Genomic DNA, 13,439 nt, shown 5'->3' on the forward strand with positions numbered 1-13,439 from the left:
TAAAGGAGGAATTGCGGTTGTCTAATGAGCGAGAGGAGAGGTTGTTGTTGGAGAATGCGAGGTTAAGTAGTGAGAATGAGGAGATGCAAAGGAAACTTAGGGAACTTCAGGGAACTGTAGAGAGAGTGGAAGAGGGTGTTGAGATGAGGATGCGAGAAAATGAGAAACGAATGGAAGCTATGATGGGGCAAGTAATGGGGATGATGAAAACTGTTATAGGTGAAGGTGCAGTCGGAGGAGTGGCTTCTGCTTCTGGTAACGGGTTGATTGTGGAAGAGGATAGGGTAAGTGATAATGGGGAAGGTAGTGATAGTGATATTGAAAGTAAAGGGCCTAGACATAGTAAGATTGGAACGAAGGGTGATAGGAAGAAGGAGAAGAAAGGTAAAGATAATGTGAAGAAAGAAAAGAAGAAAGGTCAGGGTGTGAGTGAGGATGATCATGATTGGGTGAAGGTGGTAAATAAGAAAAAGGGTAAGAAGGGAATAGTTAAAGATAGGACTTTGAGTGTAGAACTAGATTCATTGTATTCAAATGAAGAAGGCAACAAGAAGGGAGTAGACAGTGAAGATAGTAGTGAGAATGAGGTAGAGGAAGTTTGTAAGACAGTGTTTATGAGAGAGGTACCTAGGTGTGAAAGGTTTAATGAACATAGCAGTAGGGATGTATATGACTTCTTTAGGGAATATGAAAAGTTTTGTCAGGCTAAGTATGGGGATAGTAAGAGAGTTTGGGCTAGGGAGTTGGGAGAATTTTTGTCAGGATATTTGTTGACGATGTATGGGGTGATAATGAGTGTAGGAGAGGTTGAGTATGAAAGTGTAAAGAATAGGATAATTGAACAGGTAAAACGTACGAAAGGTAGTGTTAGGTATAAGCGAAAAAATGATTTTGATGAAGCACGAATGAAGGTGGGTGAAGCAATCTCGATGTATGTATGTCGGTTAGAAACATTGGCTAGAAAGAAGTATGGGGACGAAGGAATAAATGAAAATAAGGAACTAATGAAGAAGTTTTTGGGTACAGTACCAGAGAGTGTGTGTGAGTTTATTAATTTGAAACGGAAGGAGAAAATGAGGTGGACTAGAGAGAGATTGACTTGGGATGATATTTTAGAGATAGTTGAGGATTACGAGTTGGATAGGTGTATGAAAGAAAGTAAATTTGTGAGTGTAAGAACTGGAATGGAGGAATGTGTGCCAGAATTTGGTAGTTTTAGAGATGCTGTTATGAGAGGGCCAATGAGGGTAGCTGATAGTGTAGTAGATAGAAGTGTTAGGGTGAGTAATGTAGGAATACCCATTCCGAGAAATGACGGGTTTAGACAGGGAAATCAAGTTTGGAGAGATAGAGGTGCTAGTACGCAGCAAGTTAGGTTAGGTAGTGGTATCCGTGAAGAGAGGTGTTATAGGTGTGGGAAGGTAGGACATAAAAGGAACGAGTGTAGATGGGCATTAGGAGCATGTTTCGGGTGTGGAGAGACAGGGCATCGTATTAGCGACTGTAAGAAAGAGAAAGTGGTTAAGTGTTATCGGTGTGGTATGACTGGACACCTAGCGAGTGGATGCCGTAATAATCGTATGAATGTAATTTGTGGTAATTGTGGTAAGGATGGTCATTATGCTAGAATGTGCAAGGAGCCACGGGGTAAGTGTACTGAATGTGGTGCAGATGGGCATGTAGCTAGGGTTTGTAGAAAGAAGGGATCAAGTCAGCCAGGATGTTCGGGAAACTAAATACTCAGAGGGTTCAGCTGGGTGAGTCCTCGTGTGTGTGGGGAGTGAATGTGATGCATGTTCGTGAGGGTTTGTTGCATGAAGATGTGATGGGAGAAAGAGCACATGATTGCATGAGTGTGAAAATTATTTTTAATGGTGTAGAGTTGGTTGGTTTGATTGATACTGGGTGTGGTGTCAATTTAATGTTTAGGAATGCATATGATAAGGTAAAAGAGGTTTGTGAATTTAAGGGATGTAAGGGTGAAGTAAAAGGTATTGGTAATTTGCGTATGCCTGTGCAAGGAAAGTTGCGGGAAAATGTTATGATTGGGGGGCTGATGATGGAAGATAATGATTTTTACGTGGTTGAGGGAGCGAATGAGAAATATGACGTACTGCTTGGGTATAAATTTCTGAAAAAATGTGGTATGATTGTACATCCAAGTGTGAATATGATTGAAATAAAGGTTAAAGGTAATATTTGTGGGGAATTTTATTTAAAGGAAGACGGCAGAGTGAGTACGAAGGTGTGGAAGGGAGTGCCGTTGATAGCAAAGGAAAGTGTAAAGTTATCGGGTAAGAAAGGTGAGGTTATTAGTGTAAAAGTTGCATGGCCGAGCAGTCTGGGAATTTCAAATAGTGACGAGGATGAATATGTAGTGGAAGGTATGGAAGCAGGTAATTTGGTGAAAACGAGTGCGTATATATATGATGGTGTTATGAATATGCAGGAACCCCAGGTGTATGTAAGGTTGTTGCCGAGTGTTAGGAGGAAGAGAGTACGTGGAATACGTGAGGGCGATTGCATGGGATGTATGTATACACTGATCAATGTAGAGGATGGAAGATATGTTAAGGCGAGACAGGTAATGGCTGGTAAGGTAAAGAACGATGACGATTGGGATTACGATACGTTGAAAGGAAGAATTAAGTTAGATGAGAGTATAAGTGAGGTCGAAAGGGAACGATTGCTTAAGATGTTATGGGATAAGCGGAGAGTTATGAGTCTCGGTGACGATGATTGTGGGGGGTCAGACCTGCCAGAATTTAAAATAGTTCTCAGTGATGATACCCCCATATATCAGCGTCCCAGGCATTTTTCTCCGCCTATTGCCAAGGAGATAGAGGAGCAGTGTCAGGAATTAGAGCGTATGGGTGTAATAGAAAGGAGTGAGAGTGCCTGGAATAGCCCTATTGTCCCTGTACGAAAGCCTGATGGAAGTTTACGTATGTGTATTGATTATAGGAAGGTGAATGAGGTGACTGTTAAAGAACGTTTTCCAATGAATGTGGTGTCTGATTGTGTTTATAAGATGCATGGAATGAAAGTTTTTACTAAATTAGATTTGGTGCGGGGCTATTATCAGATGCCTCTGGCAGAGGGAAGCAGGCCCATTACCGCATTTTCAAGTACAAATTGTCACTTTCAATTTAAAAGGTTGAGTTTTGGTCTTGCTAATGCGCCTGCTGCCTTCCAAAGAGCGATGAATGTTGTATTGGCTGGTTTCGATCGACAGAAGGTGACTGTTTTTATAGATGATATTCTGATTGCGAGCGAGACTGTTGAGGAACATATGCGGTTGCTTGAGGCAGTGTTGATGCGGTTAATTGAAGTTGGTGTGAAAATTAACCTTGAGAAGTGTACATGGTTGTCCAGGGAGGTGGAATTTCTTGGGCATGTAGTGGGTGAATCTGGTATAAGGAAGAGTGACAAGTTTGTGAATAAGGTGCGAGAATTTCCACGTCCCCGGACTGTGCGTGAGTTGCGAGGTTTTCTTGGTTTGGTTGAGTTTGGGCGCAAGTTTGTTAGAGATTGTTCAGGTATAGGGAAGCCGTTGAATGAATGGACGGGTAAAAGGAATAGTACAAAATTAAAATGGGATGATCGGATGATAGAAGCGTTTGAAAGGTTGAAGGAAGAGGCCGCGAAAGACGTCACTTTGGCATTTCCAGACTACAGTGAAAATGCGAGTATGCTAGAGTTGTATACGGATGCGAGTGGGGTTAGTATGGGTGGTTGTTTGGTTCAAATGCAGAGAGTAGATGGAGAAGAGCAATTGAGAGTAATAGCGTATGTTAGTAAAGCGTTTAATAAAGCTGAGCGGAAGTATTCGACGATTGACAGGGAATTGGCTGCAATACGATTTTGTGTGAAAGCATTGAAAGTATTTTTGTATGGTGTAAAATTCATTGTGCGTACTGACCATCAGCCCCTAGTGTACATGATAAGGAAAGAGTGTGTGAATGCAAGGGTTGCTAGGACCATAGAAGATTTGAATGAATTTGATTTTAGGTTAGAATATGTACCGGGAAATAAGAATGTGATAGCGGATGCGATGTCGAGGATGCATGGGAGGATGGAAGATAAAGAGAGTAATCAGAATTCTGAAAGGTTGCCTGAAGGTTTAGTTGTGGAGCAGAGTTGTGAAGGGCAAGATATGGTATATAAGTGTATCCTAATGGGTTTAAGTAAGTTGGTACAAGAGGGGTTAAATACGGAAATACCAGGTAGTGTAACTGAGCTTAAAAGAAGAGTGATGAATGAAGTGTCAAAAGAAATGGTATATGAGGAGGAGAGTAGTGTACTAGAAGGGGAAGTATTATCAAAGATATTAATGGTGGTAAGTATGTTGTATGGTGTAACTGTGTATTTGTATTTTGGATGGAATCGACCGATGGAATATAGGGCATGTAAGGAGAATGATAGGGAATATATTTTGAGGATTCAATGTAAGGAGGAATGTTGCAAATTGTTGAGTGAAAAGGATAATGGTGCAAGTGACCTTAATCTAAGATATGGGGGTATAGAGGACAGTGAACATGATGATGAACATATTGGTGAAGTGAGTGACAGAATTGAAAGGAGAGTAAATGTATGTATGCATGGTGTAAAAGGAAGGATGATGACATATGTGAATATAAATGAGAATGAATATTGTAGTTTAATTGATACGGGTGCTCAAGTGTCATTAGTAAATGAGTCGGTTATCAGGGAAATTGAGAGGTACAATTGGGAAGTGAAAAGACAGTGTACGAGTGTGAGAATTCATGGAATAGGTCAGGGAAGTTTACTTGTTTGGGAAGAAGTGAGGTTGAAAGTGAAACTAGGGAGTATGGAAGTTGAACATAATTTTATTGTAATGGGAGAGAATGAAATGCCTAGTTGTTTTTTGATGGGAATAGATTTTTTGAGGTTGCACCATGTGTCAGTTGATGTTGGTAAGGGTTTGCTTTCAAAGAATGGCTGTAAGGTAATAGTAATCGAGGATAATAGTGTATTCATGGCGAATTTTGTTGGCATGATTGATATTGCAAAAAGTGAAGATGATTTGTTGAGCAAAGAGGAGGTGGAAGAAATGCAAGGTGAATGTTTAGAGATAAATAGGTTACGTGAATGTATTTTAAAAGGTATTAGGGTGGAAGAATGGCCGTGTGATTTGGAAGCGTATAAGAAAGTTGTTAAAAGATTTATTGTTTGTAAGAATATTGTGTATTTTTTGCATAGGGGAATGGATGAAGATATATATGTTCCTGTATTTCCAATGCATGCAGCTGTGGGTATGTGTATGGTAGTGCATGACAGGTATGGGCATATGGGGAAGAATAAATTGTGGGAATGCATGCGAGAAAGGTTGTTTACGCCTGGGTTGAGTCAAATTTGTAGGGATGTAGCGACTACTTGTGAGGATTGTCAGAAGGGAAAGTATCAGAGCATGCATGCAAGTCCGCCTATTTTGAGGTTACGTATGAAAGAGCCATTTGAGATGTTTGTGATTGATTGTGTTTCGTTGCCTGTGACTGCGAGGAGACATGTGGGAATGATTGTCATGGTCGATCATATGAGCAAGTTTGCGTATGCAGTGCCCATCAAGAATAAAAGAAGTGAGACTGTAGCGAGAATGGTAAGTCAAGTGATGTTGCCGATGAGTGTGTGTAAGCCTGCAAAAATGTTAAGTGACAATGGTCCGGAGTTTGTTGGATGGGAGTTTGAGCAGATGTTGAGAGAATGGGGCATTGAACATGTGTATTCGACTCCGTATATGCCAAGTGCGAATGGTTTGGCTGAAAGGACTGTAAGAACTTTGACAGAAATTTTGCGGATGATGAGTACATGTGATAATGATTGGGATTTATATGTTGGGCGTGCGTTGTGGGCGTATAATGCAACTGTGCACAAGAGTACTGGTATGTCTCCGTGTAAGTTTGTGTTGAATTTTGAAAAGATAGTAAGACCGAGATTGAGTGTGTCCGAGAATGATAGAGATGTTTGGAAGAAAGCAAATGAGAGATTTGAAAGCTACAAAGTGGGAGAGAAAGTGTTAAAAGAAGTAATTGAAAAGGGAAGAATGAATGTCAATAAGGTACGTGATAAGTTTGAAGGTCCATATGAGGTGTTAGATGTTGGTTCTAGTGGGTTGAGTTATGTTTTAGGTAAAGTAAGTGTGGATGGTAGTGTGGAAAAGGTTAGGGCACACCACAATCAGTTGCGGAAATGGAAGGAGGTACCAAGATATATTCAGGAGAATGGTATGAATAAATGGCTGAAAACGAACAAGTATGAACCGAGTATGTGTGAGGCATTAGGTTTAGAAGATAAGCAATTGGTGTTAGTAGAGTATGGAAAGGAAAAGAAGTCTGAGAATTTTACTGGGGATAAAAGACGGGAAAATTTTGTAGTTGTAGGCGGGAATCAGAATAAGCAAGACAAGGGTGTAAATGTACAGGTGAGTATGGAAGATAAATGTATTAATACAGATGAAACTTGGATGAGTATGAATGATACTTATAGTGTGTGTGGTTTTTCGTTAGATGAGGCAAGAGAACGTATGACGGACACGAGAATGAAAGATAGGAGAATGATAAGCAGTATGAATGATTCTTTTGTTAAAGTAGAAAATGGTTTAGATGTAATGGATGAATTGTTGACAGAAATTAGTGGGATTTTCGGGCCAGATGAAACTGAGGTAGATGAAATAGTGAATGATATCTTAGACGAGCAGAGCATAGACGGGAATAGTAATAGTACGTTGAATGAAAACGACATGGAAGAAGTGAATGAGAGAGTGCAGGTATATGAAGGCCCAGTTACCCGAAGCCGAGGCCCTGTTCCTGATTGCGACTGGGTAATGAGAAAATAGGTAAGTGTTGTGTGAGGATTTGGCAAAGTAAGGGGGGAGGAATGTGGAGGATTAATTTTATTTTAATTTATTTTTTTTGTTTGCCAAATCAAGAGAGAGAGAGAGAGAGAGAGAGAGAGAGAGAGAGTGTGAGTGTGTTTAAGTTTTGTCAGAGAGAGAGAGAGAGAGAGAGAGAGAGAGAGAGAGAGAGAGAGAGAGAGAGAGAGAGAAATTGTTTACAGTATTGGCTTAGTTTGTCACAGAGAGAGAGAGAGAGAGAGAGAGAGAGAGAGAGAGAGAGAGAGAGAGAGAGAGAGAGAGAGAGAGAGAGAGAGAGAGAGAGAGAGAGAAATTGTTTACAGTATTGGCTTAGTTTGTCACAGAGAGAGAGAGAGAGAGAGAGAGAGAGAGAGAGAGAGTTGTTTTAGTATTGTTAAATAGAGACATTTTATTTGCTTTAGCTTTGTCATTAGAGAGAGAGAGAGAGAGAGAGAGAGAGTGTGTGTGTGTGTGTGTGAGTGAGCGAGTGTTTATTTACTTAAGTTTGTCAAACCGCAAGAAAGAAAGAAAGAGTGTTTATTTGCTTTAGTTTCGTCAGAGAGAGAGAGAGAGAATTTCATTTGCTTTCGTTTTATTAGATCGCGCGTGCGCGAGAGAGTATGTGTGTATGTGCGTTTGTGTGTGCGTGTTTTGTGTGTCCGCGGTGCGCGCTGAGGAAAGGGTAATTAGCGAATGATTGTTTGAAGTTGGAAAGATTGTTGGTATAATTGAGGTTGTTTGTTTACCTTTTTAGCTAGGATAGGGTGGTGATGAATGTCTTGGGCGAAAGCATTGGATATCGAACGAGAGTAGGAGTCGGCTGTGTATTTTTTTTGCTCTTCGAAAGCCGGCTGTGAAGCTTTTTTTATATTCTGAGTAAGTACTGTTTTTATTTATTTTTGTTAGGCGCGTTCATGAGTGATAGAAAGTTTATTGTTTATCTTTGATTATAGTGCGATAGTTGTTAGTTAGGAGTGTTCATAAGTGTTTTTTTTTTTTTTTGGCAGGCCGCGATTCCTCCTTTGGGGAGAAGATTTATTTGAATTTGACTATTGATGACCTGGCTTACTTAAGGAATTTGTGTTTAGAATGCTCTAGTGGATTGATTTATTTGACGACGACCCGGACCGAATTTACTTCCGATTGCTGTTGATGATACCGATGAGGATGATGATGATGATGATTACGCTCAAGGACTAAATCAATTAAAACATTTTTGTATTGACTGAGTGTCAAGTGTTGCCATATTGTGGCGTTACAACCGAATTGTGGGGTTGTGGCTTTGGCCGAAAAGGACTGTTGGCCCTTGTGTGGACAACGACGTCCACACATAAACAAATATTGGTTTTGGTGTGTCACGTGTGTGTGGATAAAGAGTTCCACTCATAAACAAATATTGGTTTTGGGTGTGTTAATTTTAAGTTGTTAAGGTTTTTTATTTTGAATGGTGTTACGGTTTATATTTAATATTGTTTATGATTCGTGATAAGTGTTTTTTTTTGGTTTATGATTGCGTTTACTATTAAGAATATAGTGTTAAGGTTATGTTTTGTTTTCATTTTCCTTCTGTCCAAGAGTCCAGTTTGAAGTAAAGTAAGGGGAAAGTTTGTGTTGTGGGATATTTTGAAAGAAGAGTGATCAAAGGTGTGGGGGTTTGTTTTTGTTGACATCCCGCTACACAGTGGTGTATGAAGCGTCGCTGATTAGCATCCACTGATTCTCCCCACGTGTTGGGTCTGTTGGAACAATAAGTGAGGGACAATCTGGAATGATAGCTAAATGACAAAAACTTGACAGAGTTTTACTCAACTCCTTGCCCCCAAAATGTTGATGTTCACACCTGAGTGACCAGACTACCTCAAGATTGTGGTTCAAAGAATAAAAGTGTCTGCATATCAACCTGTTGGAAACTCAAATGGCTGTTCTGACTCTGCAAACTTTCCAACAGAGTTTAATAGGGCCCTCTGTAGCATTTATGAGTGACAGCACTACTGTACTGTAGTGGCTCACGTCAACGTGCTAGAAGGAACTGTCTTGCAGGCTGTCTGCGAACTGGCCGGCAGGCACACACCTGGGCATTTGACAATGCATTAGAGCTGTCAGCAAGGTTTATCCCAGATTATAAGAATATACTTGCTAATATGCTCAGCACTCAGGGCCATATGGTTTTTACTATCCTTCGTAGTAAAAAGGCTTCTTGCTCTTTGGGGATCCCCATCGATAGGCTTGTTTGCCACTCGGTTGAGCAAGAAGTTTCTGGGATTCTTCCCCAGTCCCAGAACTATAGGCAGCAATGGAGGATGCTTTACAATTTCCCTGGGGCAATATAAATGCTTACGCCCTTCTACCTTTCTGTCTTATACGACAGGTCATCATCAGTAATGATAACCCAGAGCATTAGGATGACCCTGGTGTCACAAGTGGTTACATACCAATTAGTTTACAGATTTGTTGATGCTCCTTGTTGAGGTATTGAGAGAACTACCCTAATACCCAATATTCTCTGTAAGCCCCCATTAACAGGGGCACCATAGCTCAGTGGTATCCCTGTCACTTCACTATACAGCATCTCTGAGTGAAATGTTTTTTGCTCGGCAGTATACAGGAGATGTCCAGATATATGTGAAGATCCTCAGCAGCTGTTTACCATGGAAAGTGGGCCATACTCTGCAGTTGTTGTCATAGATGGGATAAGTCTCCTATATGAATCTCTCTGCAGTTGATTTGATTTTGTTGTCTACCATCAGCTCCTTTCAGCCTTGTGCTAGGTCTTTAGACTGGGAGTTGTCCATGCTCATGAGGAGTTTCAAGCAGTCTTGTGCTTTTAGAGAATTCACATCATCGAAGAGGGATGTCACGAGAGTTCTTAGCCCTCTCAAGCGGTGTCTGTATGAACCCCTGAGGAGAGTCTCAGATTGAGATCTGGATTCAGCAAAGAAAGTTGGTGAGTATGCCATTAGTTATTCTGAGGGATTTAAGAATCCCTAAGTTTGTTGCCAAGGTCCAGAACCCCACTGTCTATAATCCAGGTTTGAATCCATCTCTATCTCCTCTTTTCAAGATATGACGAGCAATTGAGATGGCCTACCCCTCTGTCCTGTGAGGATGCTATAGCACTACCTCAAGAGAACTTAGTGCATCAGACCAGAGTAGCAGAGGCTGTTCCACAGCACTGGAAGGGCTTAGAAGCTGATATTCAAGAATACAGTCTTGTTGTGGCTCTTTGTGAGACCGTCAAGTGCACTTACCTCACTTTGGAGAGTCTGCAATTGGACCATTTAGATCATGGACTCATTAAGTTGGGTATAGGCTCTACTGTAGCCTCAGAAGATTATGTATGATGCTAGTGCTGAAGGCATTATTATGGAAGTGTTAGACAACCTTCACTGTCATTTGGAGTATATTCACAAGTCTCTGGCTGCTTTTTCTCTAGCACCTGTAGTAGCTCTTCTACAGGTTGTGTAGTGAGTCTCGCTCTCTCATGGGGCGAAATGAATTTTGTCTAAGAGAGTGGTCACAACTTGAGTTTAAAAACAGAAGGTAAAAATATTTGTTTTTTTTTCCTTTCTTCCCTTCGCTCGAGGCACAGCAGTCATGTCGTTATGTTTTTAGACCAGATGCTAAATTCATATAAGCTTTGCATGCGAGTAATTTTTCATTACAATTTGGTTTGTCTTGAAGTATCTCCCCACCCTCTCTTAAAATGGGGAGGATGGATAGAATATATGCACCCATTGTTATAATGCTCATATATTCGGACTTCATATCCTTAGGGCTATAGATTCTTCAGTGACCGCATATCAGTTTCTGGTAGGGATGTATCCTAACACCTGCGACATCTTCATGCTCAGGTAGTAAGGAGATTGATTGGAGTCATTGCTGTAGCTTCTCTACGCAGGACTGAAATACATTGACATTTCCCCTGGTTAGTTAACCAGCCAGATTGGGCTATAGGGACTTCCTCCCTCCTAAGGATGAGTCTCCTATTAAAGGTTGAAAGTTTGTATTACATTTACGGACAAAACACAAATTTAAAAAATAATTTGTATTTTCCTAACCATGCAAACCTGAGATCTTTATGTTGCACTGCCCATCTCATCCCTCTTGCAAGTCCTAGTCTAAAGGTCAAAGTGAGGGTTGCTCAATCTGATGGGGGCGTGGAGCCTACCCTCCACCCAACTATTTTTACCTTGTTAAAAGTTTAAAAGCTGTTCCGGCTTCTGTGAAGTCATATTCCTAGTAAGGGTGTCAGGTTTGTATGGTGAGGAAAACTACAAATTTACTTTTCAAATGTTTGATTTCCATCGTAAATAACAATATATTATTTAGGAAAGTAATAATTTGCTAATAGTGATTTATTCAATCTTCAGGAATCCTTAGAGGCTCTAGAAACGCTTCCAGAAGCTACTCTGTTTGATGAATCTACCGTTTCGTCAGTGTGGCTTGATGTTGTTGAAAGATCGCAGAAATTCTTGACCTCTGTTGTCCTCAGCCAAGTTCCTGGAGGTATGTAATGTCATGGATTTTTTATCTATGTGCCCTCTAATCATTTTATTGGGTACATAATAGTTACCTGAGGTAAGTGTAACTTATATTAGAATATTGTGTTTGCAGGAAAATGCAAGCTGCTAAATTTTATTATAAAGTCGTTATATTTAAGACTTAGAGTTGTTATAGTTAAGACTTAGAGCAGGCATTTAACCAAAATTAACAAAACAACTTTTTCTCCTGAAATTTAATGAGTAACTCCTATATTCTCTTTCTACAGTCTGCGTTGGCTTCAAGGAAGCCACGAACAAATTTTTGTTTAATGACTATTATTCCAGTACTAATAGTATTTTTTCCCTCATCATTATGAGCCATTAGAGTGAAATCTCAGCTTGTTTGATTTGACTTTCATTTTCAAATTTTTCAGTGGAGGCGAGACTGAAATTCCTTTTGTAACCATTGAAAATGTTTCAGGCTGATATAGTGACTATTTCTAGAATGAACTTCTGCTTGATGTCAAATCCGCTGAGGTCATAGATATGATACAATTTCATTGTGCCTAAAAAGGCTCAGGAGTTCAGTTGTCTGTCTTCTGGTAAAAAGTTTAGCATATGTTGTACTCCTTTGTGCAACTTTGTTTTATGAATGTAAACTGTAGGTCTACCAACTTGGATAAGATGGGTACAGTAATTGTAAAGCAATGGTTTTCATCCACGAAAATTCATATAAGACAAGGGAAGCTCATAACTTCCCAATGTAATTTAAATTACTGGTATCATGAAACAATTTTATTGTACTTTGTTTTTTCAACTAATAAAGTTTTTTTTTTTTCATTTATAGTTTTATGTATGCTTGAATTATTTTCAAATGCTTGATATACAGTACTGTATATGCCTTTTTAGGTACTGGTGGTAGCAGTGTTACAAAAGTCCCCCTAGGGGATAGACATATGGCACTATCTCTTCTGCTCCATTTGGCATTACAGCGGGCAACTCTTTCAACTTTACTGACGATCATAACCCTACTGCTGCAGTTATGGGACTCTGGTCGCAATCAAGTAAGACATTATTCATCTTTTCCCTCTAGTCTTAAGGCTTGATGTTTTAAAATCAGGGGATTTTAATAAATGAGTTGATTTTCTAGTACAGTAAATTGTTTATTACTTGTTGATGGTTTTACTGTCATTATGATGAAGTTTAATGTTTGGTTTAATTTATTTTGTTATTTTACTGATTTTTAAAAATCACCATTTCAAGTTCTTCAGGAAATTGGTGATATGTTAGCCTAGAGTTTTCTGAATATTTGAATATTATGGTAAAGCATAGAAAAAAATTTCCATCTCGCAATGCCACAGTAACAATACTAATTTTCAGTTTCATGGTATACTTTCTTTCATGATAAATCTAAAAAAAATATATATCAATAAATTTCTTTAATTCTAATAAGAATATATCTCTCCTCTTGCTTATGAATTCCCAATCATTTGCCACATCAGTGGTGTGAGACATTTTCAGAAAGGTAGATTGGATAAAAGTTACATTTCAAGTCATACATTTTCAAAGAAATTGTGAAATAGATTGAAATGTTTGTGTTATTTGGTGGTCTTCACCAGTTTAAAAAAATGTGGAAGAGTGATCTGGAACAGTTTTCAAGAATAGCTAAAAAAATTTTAAAAACTTTGTTGTTGCTTTCGGTGGAAAATGGAGAAATTGAAGTTGAAAATGAAAAAATGCCCAAACAATGGAGGCTGTACTTTGACATACTGGTCAATGAAGGGAATGAACAAGAACTGCAGGATGATGGTACATTAGAGGGATTAAATAAGGACTCTTTATGAAGAGGTTAAAAGAGCTCTTAGTGAGATGAAAATTGGAATATCCTAAGGACCATCTGAAATGACAAGCAACTTGATAAAGCAGCAGAAGATCCTGTCATTCATGAATGGTTAAAGCAGCAGGAGATCCTGTCATTCATGAATGGTTGAAGCAGAAGGAGATCCTGTCTTTCATGAATGGTTAAAGCAGCAGGAGATCCTGTCATTCATGAATGGTTAAAGCAGTAGGAGATCCTGTCATTC

The 13,439-nt window shown here is 39.4% G+C and overlaps 1 protein-coding gene across 1 annotated transcript in view; it reads left to right on the top strand.

The window, feature by feature from the left end:
- Positions 1 to 13,439, top strand: part of HERC2 (E3 ubiquitin-protein ligase HERC2) — a 496,511-nt gene that overhangs the window by 74,031 nt on the left and 409,041 nt on the right. Inside the window, exons 5-6 of the mRNA XM_068391274.1 lie at positions 11,245 to 11,380; positions 12,265 to 12,419. Coding sequence (XP_068247375.1) covers positions 11,245 to 11,380; positions 12,265 to 12,419 — 291 coding nt within the window. The remainder of the gene's footprint in view (positions 1 to 11,244; positions 11,381 to 12,264; positions 12,420 to 13,439) is intronic.

This window comes from Palaemon carinicauda, chromosome 17 (genome assembly GCF_036898095.1).
Source record: "Palaemon carinicauda isolate YSFRI2023 chromosome 17, ASM3689809v2, whole genome shotgun sequence".
Taxonomy (NCBI): Eukaryota; Metazoa; Arthropoda; class Malacostraca; order Decapoda; family Palaemonidae; genus Palaemon; species Palaemon carinicauda.